Source organism: Syngnathoides biaculeatus, chromosome 14 (genome assembly GCF_019802595.1).
Source record: "Syngnathoides biaculeatus isolate LvHL_M chromosome 14, ASM1980259v1, whole genome shotgun sequence".
NCBI classification, from domain to species: Eukaryota; Metazoa; Chordata; class Actinopteri; order Syngnathiformes; family Syngnathidae; genus Syngnathoides; species Syngnathoides biaculeatus.
In genome coordinates, this window is record NC_084653.1 from 10,508,210 (window position 1) to 10,532,045 (window position 23,836).

At 40.0% G+C, this 23,836-nt stretch overlaps 1 protein-coding gene across 4 annotated transcripts in view; it reads left to right on the forward strand.

Annotated features, from left to right (window-relative positions):
- Positions 1-1,874: 1,874 nt before the first annotated feature.
- edar (ectodysplasin A receptor) overlaps positions 1,875-23,836 on the forward strand; it is a 32,607-nt gene continuing 10,645 nt past the window's right edge. The window contains exons 1-6 of one of the 4 annotated variants that reach the window (XM_061842280.1): positions 1,875-2,024; positions 4,972-5,124; positions 15,952-16,017; positions 18,119-18,238; positions 21,736-21,917; positions 22,549-22,634. In XM_061842280.1, coding sequence (XP_061698264.1) covers positions 15,967-16,017; positions 18,119-18,238; positions 21,736-21,917; positions 22,549-22,634 — 439 coding nt within the window. In that variant the 5' untranslated portion in view covers positions 1,875-2,024; positions 4,972-5,124; positions 15,952-15,966. Of the gene's footprint in view, positions 2,025-2,522; positions 2,760-4,971; positions 5,125-7,311; positions 7,336-15,716; positions 16,018-18,118; positions 18,239-21,735; positions 21,918-22,548; positions 22,635-23,836 lie in introns of those variants that run through there. The other 3 variants (XM_061842281.1, XM_061842282.1, XM_061842279.1) reach the window with 3 other exon arrangements.

Here is a 23,836-nt window from a genome sequence, read left to right on the forward strand (position 1 = left end):
TCACAAACGATCGGATAACCTCCAATTATTCTCATCAAAATGCCCAGTCAGGTTCATTCTCAAATTTGATTTCATTTGGGCATTTTCTGTACTGTCTTTATTGAGTCTTTAAATCACGCCGCAGAGAGAATCGATTCCATAGAGGGATCCATTGATAGAGATGGGAGCACAAGCATTTTTTTTCCTCTTTCTATATTTCTAAAGCAGCTCATCAAGGGGACCCGTTTTCAAGGCGTGGACAACGACAATGTTATTGATGATGACGGAGCTGCGGAGGATCCCTGAGAAATCCTTCCGGAAATGCATGAAGGCAAGACAGAGAAGGCCCAGGGAAATTTGTTAGACTTAGAAGGATTTTTTTTGACGTGATACAGTGTTATATTTAAACCTGTTTACATAGCAGCTAGGAAAGAAATAAAAACTTCAAAGTGATGGGTCACGGGAGTTCCCTGGAATGAAGATTGACTGTGCGCTTTGTTTGGGTTTTTCAGGAAATGTCACATCCACTGCTACCAATCAATCTGTCGATTCATTTTTGATACCTAACAGAAATTTAGTCATCGTAAGGTGGACAAAACCTACGCAAGCACTGTGAAAACATGCAAACTCCACACAGTTCCACCCAAGCTGAGTTTTGAACTGGGCGCTATTAACCAACCACATAAATTCGAAATATTGTATTCGATAACCTTGATGTCCATGTATGATCCATGTACTCGTATGCACTTTGTACTCATCACTAAGACAACTACTGTAAATGTTACAAGTGAAGCGAAACTAAGGGGGATTTTGGTGCTACTAGTGGGCTCCAGGAGGCTGCAAAGGCCCACTACTTGGACCTACTACTGTAGGTAATGCAGGACAGTTATTTACCTGTAAGGGTTATTCGTAAGGTTTAATTTTGTAATAGGCCAAAAATTGGAGTGCTCCGAATAGTCCGATTGTCTTAGTCCTTTATTTTGTGTGTGTGTGTGTGTGTGTGTGTGTGTGTGTTTTGTTTGTCTGATCAGTAAAGCATCTTGTATTGTTCAGATAGGTGCTATATAAATCTCTTTTTTTTTTTTTTTTACTAGTGAGGACAAATAGCGTACAAGTACATTAAGATTTGAAGCTGGATATCAAGGGTAGATTAAAACTGGCCCTGGTATAACAAAAAAAAAATAAAAATAGGTGGTAAAATATAGTTGTTCTACTAATGCATCAGATTGAGGACAAAGCGTGCACTATATGAAGGATGCTAAATAGAAGCTTTACAGTCTTTAATTATCCATCCCACTTATCCTCACTCACGTCACAGGCGTGCTGGAGCCGACCCAGGCGTGCTGGAGCCGATGGCAGCTATCTTTTGGCAGGCTAGACCCTAAACTGGTCACCAGTCAATTGTAGGGCACATATAAACAAACAACCATTCACACTGACATTCACGCCTACGGGTAATTGAGAGTCTTCAATTAACCTATTGCGCATGTCTTTGCTGGGAGGAAACCAGAGTACCAGGAGAAAACCCACGTAGGAACAGGGAGAACGTGCAAAGTCCACAGATGTGGGGCCGGATTTGAACGCAGGTCCTCAGAACTGTGAGGCAGTTGTAGTAACCAGTGCTGACAAGGAAATTCCACTTTCTTCCAAATGGATGTTATTTTTTAATTATTCCAATTGACAGCTGTTTGTGGACGGTAGAGGGCAGACTCGAGTCATGTCCTCCAGCTACGCTCATTCCTGCCAGTTTACCTGCACTTATTTGTCTCAGGGCGGAGGAAAGTGCCCACTTACTCGCATTAAGGAGGAGCCTGTAGACACGCGCGACGTGCACACTAAACATTCAGCATGAGACTCAGATTCAGATCCTTGGAGAAGTTGGAATGAGGCATTCATTGTCAGTCAGTCAGTCATTCAGTCAGTCCATCAGTGATGCTGATCACACGTTGATCCTGCTCAGAACGGACAAGGACTGACAGCTGATCCCCCAGTGCAACATCGCAGCAGACTGGCACGCTCCCCATTTACCTCTCGACAGACTGCAGGTAAGAAGTCTCAGATGCTGTGGAATGCTGGAGCAGATTTCTCCAAGACTAGGGAAAATTCCTAAGCAGTGCTTATTCCTGACTTAGCTTTCATTTTTATGTTTGGCTTGAACGATAACTGGCATTGTGGAAATCAAACTCAATCTTTGTCACGTTTGTCAATTTCATTTTCGGTGACCGACTCGTTCCATCACTGAGATAATATCGTTGTATTTGAATGGTGGGCGTGCACTTGCCAAACATATGCAATGCAGATGTTCTAAGTTTTCCTGCCAAGTGCATAACATTGGAGAAATGCACATCCCTAAACAGAAAGTGTTTTCTGCTTTGAAAGCTGCATGTTGGTGCAAAGATTCCAGCCTGAGGTAACAATCAGCTTAGTTAGCTTCATCGTGGTCTTGATAATCCGTGATGCTCTGGTTCATAACAAGGCTGTATTTATGTTGTTGCGAGTGGCTTCGCTATCAACTTATTTCAATGGCCCCTAATTAGTAACACCATCCCACGGGAGACTGCTTGTGTATGAGGATGTATTTTGGGGGCTATGTATGCGCTTGTGAGCGTGTACGCCTTCTGCCTGTCTGCAAAAATTGTTTTCTTGGTGCCGCCTGACTGTCCCGGGGCCCCCAGGGGAAGTCCTGCCCACAGACAGGCAGCTCGGCCCGGGTGGGGACAAGCCGGGTCCTGCCGAGCTTCTGAAGTCTGCTGGCTGACTTTGAAGTGCAGCTGCTGAAGGTGGAAATCTATCCCCGCCACCCCCCCCCACACACACACACACACATACACACAGTTACACACACGCACACACAACCCCTCAAACCTTGTCTGTTGCCATCCAGTCTTTCATGTTCACGGGTAGAAAGGCTAAAGAGGAACCCAGAAGAGGATAGGGATGTAATCTTCAAAAGACGTAAATATGTCTTTTGAGGATTAAAGAGGTAATAGCGTCGAAAAAAAAGAGCATGAAGGCTCTCTCAAACCTGACTGTATTGAATGCGTAAATAGTTTCGTCACTCACCACTGTTGCTTTACTCTAAGTCCACAAAATAACCCTGTTTAGTGGATCCGTGTGTTTCCTTGTGAAATATCAAGGTGATTTATGTTTAAATGTCACAGCTGATTCTCATCCAAAACGCATAACCACAGTGAAAGTTGTAGACCTCCAGAGGCCCATTTGTTCATGTGTTACACATACTAGACAGAATCCAATGAAATGCATGGATCAGCATTATATGTGGAAGTAAGGTTAATTCTTCTTATTTGTTAAGCATCGCTTTAATTTAATACCCAACCGTTTTGGTTTTTAAGTGCCAGAGCAATGTGCACGACAGAAAACCCGCAGACATCATCAGCATACTGTATAATACATTAGTATCGTTTTTTTTTTCCTCATCTGTCTGAAGATAATTATTGTTATTGTATCCAGTTTGATCCTAGTAGTGCTGTAAGTGAGCAAAAGTCTGTCCTAGCTAATTTCGGGCGAGGGGCAGGCCACACCTCAGAATGGTTGGCAGTCAATCACGGGTCACATATAGACAAACACATTCATTCACATTCATATTCACACAAATGCAGGCAAATTTGAGTCTTGAATCAATGTGACATGTATGCTTTTAGAATACAGGCAGTAACCAGTAGAAAACCCACACAAATATGGCTGGCACTACCATGAGCCAAAATTCCTGAGCCACTACTGTGAAGCAGAAGTGTGAGCCACTAGAAATCTGTGCTATCCGATAATCGCCTTAAATAAATAAAATATATACACACACACACACACACAAATTAGTGTTTTCTGGTTGGTAGAATATGCCAAATGTGTGTGTGTGTTTATTTTAATCAGTCAGATCAAACCAGCTTTACAACACGACAGAAATAATGGGTGCTAACTTACTGTAGTTAAATTACTTTATTGTAATTAAACTATTTCACACATATTAAATTTTAGAGCAAGATTCAACAGAACGACAGCAGGTTTACGAACAACCGGGAGTGCTAGCAATAGTTTGATAGGCCACGTAACGTTTTGGAGCCTGCTTCAAATATAGAGTGGACAATGACGACGTGGAATAAATATCTTTTGTGGAGCCGATCAATGATGTCTTTGATCAGATTGGCACATTATGATATTAAAGTCGACCAGCATAAAATGTTAAATATCGGCCAATACCGATCAAATCACTGTAAAATCTGAGCCGCTGAATTTGTTTGATAACTTTAGTGGAATTGTTGGCTTAAAAAAAATAGACAAAAAGTACAACCATTTCCTTTCTAGAAATGAAAGTTTATATGTTTTGACATTTAACATTGTGCCTTGTTTTGGGGTTTATGTGTGTATTTTATTTTCCCAAACAATGATAGTGAAGAACTTGAATTTGATTTTTCCAAGCTTGGGCTCAAACCATTGTTTGAGTAGTTTTATTCTTATTTATTCAAACCCCCAAACACAAAGTTCCATCTTTCGATAGAAGCTTGTTCGTTACTTTGTATCATATTAATTGGACTGATTTCTAAATAAAATTGTAACATTAATTTGCTCATGTTCAAATCAGTACAAAGTTAGTGATGCCCAATGGTGCGGGCATTTCGGTACAGTAGCTGCATCTTCTCCAACTCAGATGTCTTTAATCAGCCGGGGCTTTTCCCATCAAGCGTCTCTTCAACACGACTTGTCTTGGCAGATTTCATTCTGAGGCTCGCTCGAAGGGCTTCGGGAACTCTGGTGGTCTTTTCCTGCCTTGACCTTAAAATTACTTGTTCCCCCCATAAAATTGTTTGTTTCATTGTTCCCTGTGGTGTACATGCGGCAATCCCGACAAAGCATATTTTTGATCAAACTCAAGCCATTTACGTTCTGTCACGCAATTGGCAACGAACTTTCTTCTTTTTGTTTCAAACATTTTTTTTGGTATCCTTATCATCCCCATTCTTTTCTTCTTTTCCTCAGTTCCTTTCCATGGTACATCATACTGAAATCTAGGCTTGCCTTGCACATAGCCAATACACTTCATGCATCTGTGACCAGAGGCGTTGCTGCCTGGGATTGTACCTCGAACCGCCAAAGTGGGAGTCGAATGTGACCTCATCAGAAACGCCACTAGTAAGTTTGGCTCGTAAGTTTTCATTACTAACCAGCAATATGAATTTTAACCTGCATTTGGTGCCTTACGGGTGTTCATCTCGCACCCTCAGTGTGTTGCATGGCTATGATGTCACCATACTATTAACAAAGCTAAATGGTGCAAAGGTAATTTAATTGCTTGGGAGAAACATGGTTTATGGTTTTAGCCCTGACACGTTCAATTGACAATGGAACATCTCACATTGAAAGGGTCATTAACTGAACAGTTTGGAATCTGAGAACATTGTTAGATAGAAAATAAAAAGAGTGGTTCAGTAATACACAGTATTATGAAGTGATGTCATTCACAAATGTGCTGTGGTCTGTGAGAATGGGCCAGCAAATGACAGGGGGGACAGACGCTTACACTGATGCACGGTACAAAAGAACAGCCACAATTGATTATACAAGTGTGTTTCGATTGTGGGCGTGTGTGTGTGTGTGTGTCCATATCTGTATATTTTTAAACGTGTATTTCAAATGGCACAAGTAAAGGATATTAATGACAGCAAACGGAAAAAAAATGGTACGATGAACAGTAACTGTTAACAGAACTGTAGACAGAAAGCAAGAGGATAAAGAAATTAATGATGAATATTTTTCACATCCCTCAGCATCCAAGTGGAGAACTTCCTCTGAATTAGTTTTTGAGTGAAAAATGTATTGTAAAGGCTTACTATTCAGAGGCCATCCAGCATCCGGAATAGATTGTCATAGACTTGTGTGACACGTTCCAGTGTTCAGCAAATGAAAGGAACTTGTTGTAATGACCAAGAATTCACTATGTCAATTCACTTCGTAAGGAGAATTTCTTTTGGGAATAATGTGAGAAGGCTCTTGTATTCGTCTCCCTGTCAGCTGCAAAATACTAGACACTTCAAATACTCCTTCAGTGGATCTGGAGGAAATTATTTGACCATGCTGCTTTCCAACATCATGTTTGTTCAAATTGACCAGTTATCATCTACATAATCATATCGAATAAATAAAAAGCAGACAAATGCTGGTTTAAAAAAAAAAATAGCAGCGGTGACAATCTGAAAAAGATACTGAGTCTGCAGACTATTGGTCCGAGGAAAGTTCTTGGAGTGGGTTAACCACAGCTGTGGATCCTCAGGCGCCATGTGATTTATTGAGGGCGATTGGCGAGTGCGAAGTCACCATTGGGTCATTTCGCTTTACACATGTGATTCCTATGTTGTCTTGCATGTCAGGTGATGGCAGTGTCGTTTTTTTGTTTTTTTGTAATCATTATTATTCCGTTTGTCTCAGCAGAAAATGTAACATTAAGTGGGAAGAAGGAGGGGAAAAAACATTGCCAGCTGTTTGCATGAATCTTACTGTTGGGTTTAAAAAGATAATGCTCGAATAGCTCAGCTGCGATTTGTGTTTTGAAGAATTCTCGGACCTCCCGACAGCTTCCATCCATCATGTCATCATCTATCAAATTTATGCAACCACAGACGTCACTGCCATAGTGCTCAACTTTGTCAAGGAAACTGCAACTGCAATTTAAAACGTGTTTACTCTTGAAGAAATAGGTCTCATTCATGACCTCAGGTCAGAGGTATTTCTGTTAGCGCCTCACAATAAATCCACCACTCAGTTCTGATGTAAGATCTGTGAGGCAGTGTGTCTCGAGCAATCTTAAATGATGTTCTTTTTTTTTTTTTTCCAGACAGATGGACAAAATGCTTTAGCTGCAGGACACTTAAACAGGGAATAGAAATTCATTCCAGGCTGCAGATTAAGCTTTCCACTTAGAGCCACAACAAAATAAACAGAGACATGTCAGGCAGACAAGAAGGAGACATTGTGCCCCAGCCAATCTAAAGAGAAGCAAACAAGGTATCAGGAAGAGGAGTCGATGAAAGACACATCACAGCAGGCAAATCATCAAACAACGAAAGACTTTTGACTATGTGCTTGTGTGTGTGTGTGCCTTCTTTCATCTGAGTTTGTTTTTACTCTACTCTAAGTGGGAAGTTCGCACTTAGTCTGTAATTAAAGCAATCAAAAGATGAAGAGAGCTGAGGAAATGCATACACAGATGCATACATTACACAAAGAGAGCTTGGGCCTTTTACTCAGAGGCAACAAGCGAAAATACTGTTTTTCAAGTCAAAAGTACTCCTCCAAATGATTAGTTGAATAAGTACTTAGTGGGGAATAAAATACTTGTGATATGAGGTAAGCAACTTTTTTTTGTGAACAAATTTCTATGTTAGACTTGAACAAACGCAAACAAAAACTCTAAATCTAAATTTGAATGTTGCTGAGGTCATACAGTTCAGGATTCAAAAGTTCAATTAAAAAATTCACATCATGTATGAAGTCAACGAAAGGCTCGTTATTTGTTAATAAACAAAGAATGTTTTATTGCGTTTATGATATACAGTGATTCAGGACTGGTGTATGGCACTTATGCACTGTATGTCAAAAAGGACATTTGTAAAGTACAGTCGAAGTTAAGACGGAGTGCTTATTTTTTTAGAATCTGACAATTAAGAATCTGACTTTTCGGGAAAACTGGCACAGCAAGCGAAGCAGGAATCAATAAGCATCCTGGAACTGATTATTTTCACCTGTAGAGGTTCCAATGTATTTAAAATTGACCTTGAAAGTTTGAGCTGCCCCAATTGTGCAGCACATTGATTTAGAAATGTGATTTTTCTAGTGGTATTTGAGGAAAGTGATATTTTGCAAGGAAATGAGGTCCAGCTGTTGTTTGACATTTGCTTGTGCTTGCAAAGCTGGAAATCACTTAACGTGTGTGTTTATTTTCACGTCCATCTTAAACGCTGATGATGTTGCTAATGAGCTGTGTTCATCTTCGGGCTCATTTAGCTCCTGACATTCTTGATGGCTGCTTTGTTCAATGTCCGTGGAGAAGATTTGGATAACTCGAAACATGTCATACTAGAACTGCAATTCATTTGCTGTCCGTCCATCCATCCATCCATCCATCCATCCATCCATCCATCCATCCATCCATCCATCCATCCATCCATCCATCCATCCATCCATTTTCTGAGCCACTTATCCTCACAGGGGTACCGCGATGCAGGGCACATGGAGACAAACAACAGTCACACTGTCAAGCACACCTAAGAGCAATTTAGAGTCTCCAATTAATCCATGTTTTTTTGGGGATGTGGGAGGAAACCGGAGTGCCCCAAGAAAACCCACACAGGCACGGGGAGATAATGCTAACTCCACACAGGCAGGGCCGGGATTTGAACCCCATTCCTCAGAACTGTGAGGTCAATGATCTAAAAGGTTTTGCCATTTACTGTCACTAAAACAAAATGCCAAAAATGCTGAAGTTGTTTAACAGGTTTACACACACTGCAGGAGGGATTTTGGCCCACTCTTCCACGCAGATATTCTCTAGATCAGATCAGGTTTCTGGGCTGTCGCTGAGAAACACGGAGTTTCAGCTCCCTCCAAAGATTTTCTATTGGGTTTGGGTCTGGAGACTGGCTAGGTCATACCAGAACCTTGATGTCCTTCTTACGGAGTCACTCCTTGGTTTTCCTGCGTGTGTGCTTCAGGTCATTGTCATGTTGAAAGACCCAGCCGCGACCCATCTTCAATGCTCTGACTGAGGGAAAGAGGTTGTTCCCCAAAATCTCACAATACATGGCTGCGGTCATCCTCTCCTTAATAGAGTGCGCATTCCTCCTGTCCCATGTGCTGGAAAACACCCCTAAAGCATGATGCTACCACCCCCATGCTTCACAGTAGGGATGATGTTCTTGGGATGGAAGTCATCATTCGTCTTCCTCCAAACACGGTAAGTGGAATTATGACCAAAAAGTTCCATTTTGGTCTCATCTGACCACAAACCTTTCTCCCATGACTCCACTATATCATCCAAATGGTCATTGGCAAACTTGAGACGCGCCTTGACATGTGCTGGTTTAAGAAGGGGAACCTTCCGCGCAATGCGTGAATTCAAACTGTGACGTCTTAGTCTATTACCAACAGTGATCCCAGCTCTTTTCCAGTTTTCCGGTCATTGGCCAAGTTCTGTTGTGTAGTCCTGGGCTAATTCTTCAGCTTTCTCAGGTTCATTGAGACCCCGCGAGGTGATATCTTGCATGGTTCTCCAGTACAATTCAGATTGACCGTCATGTTTAGCTTCTTCCATTTTCTAATGATTGCTCCAACAGTGGACCTTTTTTCACTAAGATGCTTGGCAATTTCTCTGTAGCCCTTTCCAGCCGTGTGGAGTTGTACAGTTTTGTCTCTGGTGTCTTTGGACAGCTCTTTGGTCTTGGCCATGTTCCAAGTTTGAGTCATACTGATTGTATTGGGGTGGACAGGTGTCTTTATGCAGCTAACGACCTCACAAGTGCATCTGATTCATAATACATGGACATGCACCTACGATGAAAATTTCAGACCGCTCCAAGATTTCTAAGTGGGAGAACTTGCAATATAATAGGGTGTTCAAATACTCATTTTCTTCACTGTAGATCCCCATATAACATTGCTGATATGCTCTCTTGGTTCGAGTTTTAGCCATCTAGCTGTGGAGTTGAGTGAATCTGAAATTAAAAAAAGGTTGAGGCCTTAATCGAATTTATAACACTATTGCTTTGTTTCATGATGTTACCTATGATCCTGTCTTCACAAATGTATTATCAATTTCCATATTATTTTGGAGCAGAACACTGTCAAATAATCACCCTCCTTTCATGTACATCTTTAACAAAAGTGCTATTTATGTCCGTGTTAGTATTGATTATTTCAGTTTCAAACATGGAATATCCTTCTTTTTCTCACCAACATACCAGAAAAAAAAATCCTCTTTGAAAATCAATTTGTTTGTAATGATAATCATTATCTACAATGACCCACTGCTTGATAACTTTGAAAATCTCCTTTTGGTCCAATCCCAAAGGTGAAAGCAGTTGGCGTTTTGAGTGACAGATAGGCTGCCAAACCCTCTATTTACTCTCTTTAGCTGCCTCCCCATACTAGAGACAAAATGCCAGCAGCCCATTCCTCCTCGTTGATTAGTTAGGAGTGTCCCTCACTTTCCATCACTTTGATGTGTCGTGCCCAAATAACAACAATCACACGTTCGGGACTGCCAGTGAAAGCCGGATGCTTGGTCAAATTTAGGGAGCATTGTCCTCATGGAATATTATTAGACTAAATCACTCTTTCTCTTATAATTATAAATTATGAAGGCAGTTATCACTGTCAACTAAACCTAGTGATAACTACACTCCGTACAAGTAAAATGAAGCATATAGTAATGAAAGATTATGGAAACCAGGTGGAATGCAGGTTGACGCGAGATCCGGTTGTCTCTCAGCTAGGCTACTTAATGTACATTGGATTTATATACCGGTAGTTGTTTTATGATCTGCTGTTAAACCTTTGCAAAAGAATGACTGACTTTAATTTGTGCACATGCTGCACACATGTGAGGGCACAATGAAGAGGAAAGTTGGAACGCTGATGTCAGTTTTGAACAAAAGGTCTGGAAATGATCTACACCGTATGTCATAGATGGAGAAATGCATCCAATCATAATGTTAAGTCATAATAACCATTTATTCTTCTGTCCAGGCTCCAAAGACAGAGGGCTTCATATACAGCATATGCTAGTTATTTCGCTGGGAAAAACATACAAAACATAATTAGATTTGATGGGTTGAGTCATGCCTTGGAAAATAAGTTAATTGTCTGTTTTCTGGCTACAGAACCACCCAGTGGATTTGGAGAATTGATCAATGTTCGAATGGGTCACTTTGAATGACTGCATGGCTGTCAGGTCCTGATCATCTTACCAAATTTGAGGCCTGTTGACCAATCACAATTGCAACCAAACAATGTGATGCTATTATCAAGTAAACAATAAATGCCAAGGCAAACTCCTGCGTACATGTACTTTGAAAAGAAAATCAAAATCCCACAATAAATTTTGTTTTGAAATTTTTTTAGTCAATCCATTCACTGAACTCACCAAGGCAGGACTGTGATTCATCTGATAGATGGTCTCAAAAACACAAACTGAACTACTTCACCACATTTTTTGGCCTTTATCTTAACAGACAGGTGAGCTAAAAGAGGGATTTCTGCAGTTTATGTCCTTTTATTTGTATTGTGGCCATCACCTCCCGGACAGAAGCTCCATCCAGATGACTGAATATTCAATGTGGGCCTCCAAAATATTCCCATGTTTAACAAACCAACACCTTTTGCATCGTTCCCTTAAATACTTTTAATATTATGTAACCACATAGACCCAGTTAAATTACATTCTTCCCCCAACACTTTAAATTGACACATTTAGCTTTCTTAACTTTCTTAATTTTCACAATGCTTACATTTGGTTAGGCCCTACAATTCTGCCAAGACGACCTGGTAATGACACACCTAAAAACAGAAGCGATATTTAGATAAGATTATGCGGTCGTTAGATGATGAATAACCTCAGGGCTTAACTTTCATCCCAGACTTGCCTCGACACACAGAGATAAGCTTTGCGGAGATGAAGTGAGGGTTGAAAGAGGTAGGAAAGCTTGTCAAGAGACACAGCGAGTGTCTTCAAACACTGCTGTTACTGTATGTGCGCTTGTGTGTCAGAATAACTGTATAATGATTTCCCTTCAGGGGCTTCAGACACATTTGGTAGTTGTTCATTTCCTGCTATCCAGCCCTTTATCTCATCTGCAGCAATACACACATTTACAGACACTCACACATAAACACACGCAGACTCAAACCGGTTGTGGCCTGACCACAAGGACTGCCCTCAAAGACCAACTCTTATGGGCTATATATTGTATGCATGTGTGTGTAGTCAGTGGTTATGCAGGATCAAAACAAACGACCTGTGAGAATTAGCCAACAGTGGGAATCAAATTTTTTGCGAAGACGAGAGGAATCTGAGGATTTAAATTTGGAACTTCACATTTATGTTGACCTGAAAAGAGAAAACTCAAGTTTTATTTGTAATCACAAAAATTGACTATTCCGTTTGATGACCCAGGCAATACGAGGTGCATTTTAAGATCAGTTGATCCTGTTTAAAGCAAACGGTAGAAAATGGGGCCAAGGCACACACAATTATTCATTCATTAATTTTCTTCCGTTGATCCTCATAAGGGTTGCGGGCTTGCTGGAGCCTATCACGGCTATCTCCAGGCCAAAGTCGAGGTACACTCTCAACTGGTCCCCGGCCAGTGGGGTTCCCGTGATAATCGTGTGGAATCATTTGTTGTAACACACAATTAACTATTTGCTGCAGTCATTGGAGGTCATTCTTCCACCATAATTAGACAACAAGCAGTTATTAATGTGTCCATATTTTATTTCATCTTGTGTTAGTGTTGCAGCATTTCACTCACTAAGTGATGCATCAAACCTTCCTGTTAATGCTGTTGTGCACATTTGCGCACAGGTTACGTACACAAATTCATCGACTGATTCAGACCAGTGGAGAAAAAAAAGCAGGCATGAAACCAAAGCATTTTGGAAAAGTTTGTGTTTCCAGCTTTATTGGACAAGATTGGACAGTTATTTGCTCTAGAATGACTCTGACCCCGGATATAAAGCAAAGTTAATAAATCGGTGCTATTGATTAGTTTTGTGTGCAAGAATATGAGAGCCCTGACCTTTAAAAGTTTATTGAATAAATACCTAGAGAATTTTATGGCAGATCAGCTGCATGCCAAAAACACTGCCACCTTATTATTATTTACAATTATAATATATAATTATACATTATTACATGTCAAAGCTAGAGAACAAAAAGCTTGAGCTTTGGAGAGTTTGACTCCGTTCTTGTGTTATGCAAGTGTGACTGGCTTAATGAGAAGCATTATCATGGACCACTGAGCACTTTTCTAGAAGAAAAAAACAGCACTCCAATCATGTACTCCATTTACTCTTGCTGTCATGAAGGCGCCACTTTGCAAGCTACTGCACACATGTGCAACATGTGGCTTGTCAGGCAGACTCCAGCATTCAAAATTTGTTTGTTTTAACCATGATAAGCAGGCCTTTTGGACATTTAACCTCTTCTTCTACTTAGACCGTGAGTGGAAGTTGCACTCGTGTGTAATCTAAAGTAATTAGGATGTTTCATGCCCCTTCAAAAGAGAAACTGTGTTTAATCTCAGTGGCATACGCAGGTATTAGTGTTTTCTATCTTTTCCATTAGTAATGCCCTCTGAAAACAACTGACAGGAGAAATATGCTTCATAGCGGTAAACACGGCACTGATTGTATACAGCTCAACTCCACTATTTACAGTCTTTGGGTTTGTGTTACTAATTAAAATTTAGTTACAAAGGGAAAAGTGACTGTCAGCTAAATAGGGAACCCATGTTTAAAAATGATAAAAATATACATCAGGCTTTGAAAAATGTGGTAAGTCATAAAGAGAATTAATTTATTTACAAACCTTGACATACACAGTGTTTTTATTTTTAAATCAACACGATTCCTAATACAAGTTACCTTGGCTTTTATAATGTCTGGAAGCTGCTACACCCTACAACTGAAAAGACAAAAATAAAAACAGTGTCACTTTGATTGTTACTAAATAGTAAGTATACAAAAGATTCAAGGTTTTCTCACGGTGAGGTGAACTACATTTGGACCATTTTTAGGGCTTTTATACAGTAGGTACCACTGACACAGAGGTAGGAACAAGTCATGGATTTGCAAGTCACAAGTAAGTCAAGTCTTTGCCTTGAGTCCCAAGTCAAGTCCCAAGTCAAGACAGGCAAGTCCCGAGTCAACTCGCAAATCCTCCACATAGAGTTTCAATTTCTTCCCATCCTGTCCTCTTCAGTGCATGGTCTTGCATGTTGGATCCGTACACCTTTTGTGCTTTTGGGCTAGAATAATTTTGCTGTGCAACAAGAGAGTCTGGAATTTTCCCTCTTTTTCATTATTGGGATGTTTATCCAAAATGGAGTCAAACAGAAATGGGTTTTAGGAGACAGACAGAGTGGAAAAAGGGTGGGGACCACACAAGAACAACAGCTCGTCTAGATATTTGACCACAAGCAACGTTATAACTAGACTTTATACGATCTGATCAGTCTGATTAATGCCGGCTCGTTGTATTGCTGGATATTGTTCAAACACTCGGGAGGATCGATTTACTAGTCATACTTTTCAAAAAGACCCGGTTTGTCGTGAAAAATGGTTTGCACGTGTGCAAAGGACGAGAGCTTCGTGGCTTCCAAATGACAGGTGGGTGTGTATAGAGCTACTAAAAAAACAATAGTAGGGGGACATAATCCTCTCCGAACGTAATAAAAGATCTGCATACGTAAGTCAGGGGTGGTAAATGTGTCGATGTACCCGTCGGCGCCGCGGACATCTTTGGCGGCCCCTCGTCCACTGCAGACGGCTTCGGCGACGCTTCGAGTGCCGAGCACGGCTTCAACTCGGGTGGCTCATCGCGGCGCCGCCTGGGTGGCTCATACACAACTGTCTGGGAGTCTGTTGTTAGTTAGAAGTGATCCGCATATCATCTAAATATGGTTCAAAACGATAGGGTAATATTGACCCGGTCACTTCATTCGATTGTGAGATGTTCTCTTTTCAAAAAGCGCTTCCGTGTTCCATAGCAAGTTCCCACCACGTGTTATCGATGGTGAATGTCCTGGTGTAACGTCTGCTGATGACATTGCAGGCTTATGGCTTCCACTTAGATGTCAAATGACACTTCCGCAATTTTGCGCATGGATGACACGCTCTCTGCTCATATTTATTTTTTCATATACGTATTGAAGTGAATAATGTCATATTTATTTTTCATTTGAACATCTATTTTTTAATGTCTATAGGCACGACAGTGGAGCTTTAAATTCTTTTAATCATGTAATGCACATTGAGTTATCTTGTGGATGAAATGCACTATACAAATAAACTTGTTTTGCTTTAATATATTGTCAAGTCAAATGTTGTAACAGTCATAACTTAAGTCCAAATCGTGACTCAAGTCCACAGCTCTGCTATGAATATTCTCATTCATTCATGTCTCTTTATTCTCAGAGGCATTAAATCAATCACAACTCAACTCTTCTGGTTGTCTTAATACGAGGTGGCTTCATCAGTTCTTGCAAATAAACTAGATGGGACCATTCTAGCCAGAGTGTTGGTGTGGCAATTCAACTCTTTATCGTGCTTATAATTTACAAAGATTGTTCCGTTGGATTTCTGCAACAAGATGGGATATTTTTGCATTAATGTCACTATCATCACATTTCATATCATGTGCATGTCTTTGTCTGCACGTGTGGATGACAATGCAATTTTGAAATTTTTCGTTTTGTTTTTTCCTCTCTAAATGTTATCTCTCCAAAGGGCGGACAAGACAAGACACTCAATTTTCTTATATCGAGGCTTAGAGTTTTTATTTACTCAATTCCAGATGGGCCCAGGTGTCACTCACAAATGATAATCTTTGGTTTAAATAATATCTATTACAAGACATAAAACAAAGGCAAGGAGGAGCCAGGCCAATTACTGTTTGTTAGTGATAACACCACCCACTTAAAAAAAATAGAGCATAGGTTAGCAGCCAACAGTGACGCGTGCTTGCAGATATGACCTGACGCAAGGCCATGGGCTGTTCTGCTACTAGCACTACATGCTTATTGGCAATGATGTGATAGTTGCACTTCAGTGAACTCATCTGGGCCACACATGAAGATTCGCAGCTGGCAGGATTGCTCATACTCACCCACCCCTCTGCAAAGCAGAATGTTTGCATTTCTAAATTTACAATCTCTAACTGACCATTTTTTGTTTGATGTCTTCCAGGCAGTGGGAGCAACCATGCCACAGAGGAGAGGAACAACAAAATCCATCTTCCTGTCTTCAATTTTAGTAAGTGTTTTGCATTTATTTGGCTTCCTACCTTTTATGTCTACTCCTTTTTGTCAATATTCACTTTTTCTCATCTTTGGGTTTCTGCAGTCCTCTCTTTAAAACCATAAAGTCCATTTTCTCCTTTGACATCATTTTGTTTTCTTGCAATAAAAGTCAACAAAGCAAAATCTACTTGGTTATATCATAAAAAAAAAAATACAGTTGCTGACTCTTCACTGCACACTAAGTGATTGAGCACCACACATGTACAAACATGCTACAAAGGAAAAACTGCATCGGGTTTTAAGGCTCCACGTACAATATATTGTACTGTATTTTTTCTTTTTTTTTTAATGAACCATAAACACATGTGTGGCTGTCAGGGAACAAGCAGGGAGGCTGTTGGCAATGATCAAGTAACATTAACTGAATGTACCCAGGAATATATATATATATATATATATATATATATATATATATGTGTGTGTGTGTGGTGTGTGTGGTGTGTGTGTGTGTGTGTGGTGTGTGTGTGTGTGTGTGTGGTGTGTGTGAAAAATCATCAATTACACTTGCTACATTGTGACACAGACTAACGATTCACATTTTGAATCACGGTTGGCAATTCATAAAAAAATAGTTGCCAAACTACCCAAATTTAGTTTTGGCTGTGTTTCTTGGTGTGCAGAAGGCCTAACAATAAGTCCTGGATGGCTGCCTTCATGTGGTGCCCTTGAGCAAGGCATCAAAAGCCTACCGAAAAATGCTCTCTGCTCCCCCCTAAGTCCCCCACTGCTTAAGTGTTTTCTCCACCGTTGTGATGGGTTAAATATACAGCACAAATTGTATGAATATGTGGAATATGGGATAGGCACCAGCACTCCTCGTGAGGATAAGCGGCTCAGAAAATGGATGGATGGATGGATGGATGGATGTACAAAGTATCTAATTCATGACAATAAAGATGATTCTTCTTCTCCCTATTCTTCTTTTGGCCTGGGATCTTCTCTTTTCCTTCCTGCAGATGGCAATATAGTTTCATGTTGTTGACAGTCACACTTCATGGCCTTATCTTTTCCAAAAGAGAAAACAGACAAAAAAAAAAAAAGAAAACAAGAGGATATACTAGTGGATTGGTTTCTTAGAAATTTTATACACTTTAAAATTTCCTTGCACCGGGATCTAAACTGTCATTAAACATGCATAATTTATCGCACTCAGAAACTTAGTTGTGCAGGCATTTAATTGGCGTTAACAATTTAAGTACCCTGCCTCTCATTCAAATTCAGGTAAGATAGGCTGAAGCTCACTCATATCCCTAATGAGGACAAGTTCAGCATGAAATGACATGGATCAATAAAACACACACACACACACACATGGCAGGTACATCACAATGTTCTGCTTCCTTCCCAAAACTCTCAGAAGTGTGGTAGATGTTATCGCATTCTTCAAAGATTCTGTTCACAATCACATCTGCGTTAAGGCGACAAAACCGCAGAGTTGGGTCTGACAAAACATCAGACTTTGTGATTTAATACTGCTCCGTAACCAGATGAAACTATTTCCGAGACAAAGGAGGAGCAACAAATGGGTTGGATTACCACTGGAGTTTATGTGAATTTCTATATATGAATCACTTGTGTTACACGTAGCGTAATAAGATAAAGCTGTTGTAAGGTCACCAAAGGTTGAATTTATTAACAAAAATAAAATGTGTTTCTAATGACAAAATGACTTTTGTGCACTACAGTATTGTTACCACATTCTAGTGACATTTAAATACGGGAATCGTGTGAAAAATTTGACCGTTACTAACATGAATATATAACGCTCACTTGTGATTGTCACATTGCACCATTATGCAGGGGAATCCTGTATTAGTGCAGAGTAAAGAGAGTAAAATAAGTTTTTAAAGTAATATTGTATACAATGTGTGTATGTGTCTTTGCATGCTTTTGTTCAACAGTTGCATTAATTTACAACTTGTCCTATTGTTACATTTAATGTCAAGATCTTTGCAGACATCTTTGCATTTGTTCAATATCATACACGCAACAACTTTGAACCTGCTGCTGTTCCATTAACACCCGCAATTTATAATCCTTCTTTGTCTTTGTAGGTGTGTTGTATGCTTGCAAGTGCAGAGTATTCCAGATGTGGAGAGTACGAGTTCTTAAACCAGACCAGTAATAGCTGTCAGGCATGCCCTCAGTGCCAACCAGGACAGGAGCCACACATGGTGAGATACTCACACATCTATAGCTACTGTGTAAACGCCAACGTCCCCTGTCGTCTCTCTTGGTTAATATTTCAATCATAAACTAAGTTTGATCCCACTTCAAAATAGAGCAGTAAAACATTCATTCAATTTGATGTGCACATCTTTCCATCTCAGGACCCGTAAAACATCCCTGTCTTCCCCGAATGATAATGTCACAGTGTCTTGGAACCAATGCGTGGAATAAACCGAGACCACCCACTGGGTCCGCACACATTCAGCATCTTGCTCAGTGAAAAGAGACTTAATTCAAATTAACAGTTCCTGTACGGCAACTCGCTTTCACTGACGTTAATGTGAAGGTATGAGTCATGGTGAATTATGCGTATTAGTTACAGTCATGTTAACACTGCCTGTTACTCCACATTGGTCAAAAAAAAGTGCAAAGTTAAAATGCTTTGTTGGGCACCTATGTGTGGGGCCTTCTTAAAATTAAGATTGAAACATTCCCTACGGAAAAATTGACAACATAATGTAAGGGAAGCTAGTAGAGAAATTGCTGTAGTTTTTCATGAAGAGAATTCCAACAATTAATGAAAATATGGATTTTATTAAGATTACTGGAACAACACGATCTCACTAAACATCAGCATGTAAATAGCAAACAAATTGTCTCATAGAATGTAAAAAAGATCCTGTCCCAAAATTAGGTATTCCGGATAACAGATATACATTGAATATAAAAGCCTGTTCGGAGATTAAATCATTTAACAATATGCTTGGGATTTTATTTGCACTGTTTTGTATTACATTAACTATGGGGATTCCTATATGTAAGTAAGATAACAATATGAATACTGTCAAGAAAAAAATGTTACTCTTTGAGTAGACAAGATAGGAAAAGCAATTTGAGAATAATGAGAGATATAACTTCATAATAACTTGGTTGCAAAATGATTTAGGACTCTATGAAGTGTTTGCCTATTTCTCTTTTGGCAAGATCATATATACACATGTGAACAGGCAGTTATCATCTGCCTCATCCAAATGACCCTCAAGTTCAGACATCTTCATCACAGCAAAGTAAATAATATGATATCTGAAAGCGAGAGAGGAACAGTGGTGGTGTCCAAATGTGCCCCGAGAATGAATGGCGACCAGCTCAGGGTGAAGTCCGCCTTTCGCTCATTGTTAACTGGGGTAGGCTCCAGCATTCCCACCACCCTTGTGAGTATAAGCAGCTTGGAAAATAGACATGGTTCAAACCTCTCCGGTTGTGTCAGTGAGCAAAAAGCTACATTTTTGGTCAAATGGGTTATTCAACTTGTGTTTGGAACTCTCCAGAATGCATGCAGTATTCTATTCCACTTGTGTCTAAAGAATATTACTGGCTATACTGCAATCTGCTATTTTCGTAGACTGGTGTGAACTTGCCCCCAGTCGGCTCACTCAAGAGTGTTCAAAGATCTGAAAAACTGTTCAGACTTTCCTTTTGAAGCAGAATTAATTACACTATTATCAAGTTCCTTTCTCGTTTAGTACCCTAATCCAATTAGCACATTGTTCTCACTGTACTCGTTCCTTGTTTCTTCAGTGAGGACCTCTGACTGATCCTGATTATCGCCTAGACTAATGTAGTCAGTCTTGAGCCAAAGAGAGTGAGATTAGAATGAACCAAGGATCAATCAGAGCTACGCTTTCGCCAGCCTTTCTGATCCCCACGCAGCCTCTAATTTATGTGTTAGCTCTCAAGTGTGCATTCAATCATGGATGGCGTAACCACAGGGTGCATCCTCACTTTGACTTCAGAGAGAGAATCTTCGCTCTTTCTCTCTCACACACACACAAATCACAGAAAGTTGAAGCTGTTTAAGCACCTCTCTATTACCTGATGTTTGAATCCCTATTGCAGTTAATTAATGCATCTGGTTTACATATCCTGCCTTTTCTGTACCCCTCAGCAGACACAACAATAGGTATACCTACATAATCCCATTACAGTACTTCAAATACAAGAATCATAGTAGATAATAAACAGACTAAAAGCAGAAAATGTCCCTTCCTAATAAGACAATGACATTGCTCATAAACTGTCATTGAAAAGAAAATCACATTGAGATGCAGTGATGTGTATGCTTATCCTATTTTTCCCACCAAAAAAAATAAACGAAAAAAAAACACCCAAAGCCCAGAGTGAGCCGAAGTGACAAAACTCTGTCGAGGGCCCAACACTATTTAGTGTAAGCGCCATGAAGGTCAAATAGGAGGGAAGAATTATGAGCTTCCTCCAAGAGCTGATCCCCTCTAGCCTAAGGCTAAAGCTCACTTCAATAACATCCTGTTTGAGACATGATAGATAAAAGGGCAGTGCTACTTTGACATCCGAGAGCACCAACATGAGTTTTCCAACTCGGTAGTTGTCTCACGATTGAGTTTTTTGCTTTGTATCGCATGCCAAAATTTTAGCCGTGAGCGAGCTTCAGCTACAGATGCCACTGCATCCCCTCAACATGGCTCCTCACACCCATAAATTGAAACACAAGTACAGTGAAATGCTGCTAATCATGGCAGATAGGAACCAAGCCCCAAGATGTATATCTGCAAGTTATGTAATCGACAAACACCCAAAAGGGGTTTCAATTGCCAATACATTCCAGACAAGGATAGACGAGCACTTTTCTTTCTGCTAAACAAGGTGGTGGCCTGACTAAACGTGGCAATCCTATGACAAGGGGCCGCTATTATTTTGGGATTTTCTAATTTTTTAAAAAATGGAATGAGCATTAAAAATGCCTCAAAATCCTCCATGAATACATTCAGGAAAATAATCTATTAATTATTGAACCTATTATGATGGCTACACTCCTCTTGTCAAGAATAATGTTACATTTGCACAAGTTCAGCCGGGTAGTTAGGGCAAGTGACGCCATTTGAAACGGCATGAAAATTTTGACTCGGCAACTTGGAAAATCCCCCAAATTTCAGTTTACCCGTGGTTAGGGTTAGGGTTTGTGAGTGAAAGACAAACAGAAAAGGGTTCCCCGAGTAACAGACGCGGCAAAAAGGGGCAAGGAGATACAGTGAGAAATCATGAAGTTAGACTGTTTCTGTGTCATTTTTGGGAACTCCTGTCATGGAATGACTCAAAGAAGCTCCTCTTTCACACGTAAGCATAATTCGTGCACGTCAAAGGGTGCAAGATGGGACAAAGCAATATTTTTATCTTAAATAGGGCTTTGGCCCCCACAAAAACAGCAAATACTGTCAATAAACTTTTCACTCCACTCACACATGAATTTGCAGATGCCGAACTGTTAATCTGTGTGGGTTCTTGAGATTTAAATTCAGGTGTGTGGTCAGTCACTGAACAAATTAAACTCATACATCAAAGTACCACCGTATACACTCACATGAAACCACACAAAGATAGAATTGTCCAAGTGTCACTGGACCTGCATGTCAACAGTTAGATGATGACAAATCGTGGGATGCCCCCTCCACTGCTGTGTGTGTTCTAGACCTGTGGCTACGGTGTGAAGGATGATGACTTCTCCTGTGTACCATGTCCACATGGGAAGTACTCCAAAGGCAAATACGAGATCTGCAGACGACACAAAGACTGTGACGCTCTCTACAAAGCCACAGTGCGTGCTGTGGGAACGCCAGACAGCGATGCAGAGTGCGGACCTTGTTTACCAGGGTAAAGCGATGCGCTTTATAATTCTTTTGTAATTCAAAAGCAGAAAAAAGTTCATTATACAGCTCACTAACCAATTTATTAAATCTACCTCACTTATAAGCTCTTTTGAGCGCCAACATGGCTGAGAATAACAGCATTTTGTCAGATTCTGCAGTTGTATAATAGTATAGTATAGTATAGTATAGTATAGTATAGTATAGTATAGTATAGTATAGTATAGTATCGTATCGTATAGTATTGATTTGTCTTTGTTATAAAAGTGATGTAGGACACTCAGAATATTGTCCAAACTGAAAAAATTATATTTGTCTGTTATTTGTTTTTTTCTGGTTGCAGGACATTACATTCCCATTACAACCTGTAACTAATTATATTCCTAAAATGAACCGTTGAATAGTAACAGTAATTTACAGTTGTATTTTTATATTCAGTTTCAGCACAAAGCTGTAGCAAACCATCTTTGGTGCCTTTTGACAACATTTCTTTATCTGTCATGTTATACACATTACAACAAAGTGTACTCTGATTCCTGGTGCCTTCTGAGAAGATCATTTTTCAAAGCTGATTTTAAACTGCTGATGGTCTCTGTTATAAATACTAATCTCGATTTGATGTCTTGTATTTGATGCAGGCATTACATGCTGGAGAACAGACCGAGAAACCTCTATGGGATGGTTTGTCACTCCTGCCAGAATGCACCACCCAACACCAAAGAATGTAATAACAAAACTTTAATTGTGTCCTTTAGCCACCATTTCTATAGCTTAAGTCTTTATATTTCACCTATAAATAAACACCCAAGGGCAGTACAGTGGAGGATTGGTTAGCATATCTGCCTGACATTTTTGAAGACCAGTGCTAGAAGCCCGCCTTCACCTGTTTGTATGCCCCCCCCTGTGTGTGTGTGGGTTTTCACTGGGTACTCAGGCTTCCTTAAACATTCTAAAAACATCCACGGTCGGTTGACTGAAGACTGTCCGTAGGTGTGAATGTGAGTCCAAATGGTTTTGTTTATATGTCCCTTGCGACTGACTGGTGACTAGTTCAGGGTGTACCCCTCCTCTCGCCTGAAGATAGCTGGGATAAGCTTCAGCACACCCGCAGCCCTAGTGAGGTTAAGCGGTAAACAAAATGTATGTATGGCTGGATCAACACCCTATTAGAATAATCTCCTCAAGATACTGACTCTGCATGAATACATCAATAAATTAAAACTTAGAGTTCTCCACTGTATACTGTAGTGGAAATGCATTAAAGGTCACATGACAAGTTTATTAAGGGGGCATTTAAAAAAAACATTTATGTAATACATGCATGCAATTTCCAGGAATGTCTCAACTTTAGTTTAGCGAACCAAAGCATATTTATTTACATAGCATATTTCATACACAAGGTAACTCTCTGTGCTTTACATGATTAAAAGCATTTGAATACAAGCAAAACATTTAAATATGGAAAAAGTAATTATAAATAAAAATGACATTTAGCTGACCATGCTTCTTCCCCTGTCGATTGACCTTGCCTGTACACTGGTGACTTATTCTTTTTTCACTTGGAAAGCCCCCCTCCCCAAGAAAAATTCTCCTAAATCCAAACAATAAACCATTGTGACAGTGCTAAATCATACGACAACAAATATACAAGGACGAGAGGAACAGTATGGAACAATAGCAAACAACGCTAAATGAATAGGCTGTTTGTCAGGTGTTACATCACAATGTTGGAAAAAAAAAACACAAACTGGAAGGCACTAGATGCAAAAATTAGAAAGTACATTGTGGAAAATGTGTATCGATTTTAACTCCTGTATATCTGCTATATCACAGGTGTCAAACTCAAGGCCCGAGGGCCAGATCCGGTCCGCCACATGAGTTTATGTGGCTTGCGAAGGCAAATCATTGGTGTCAAAATCCGTGATT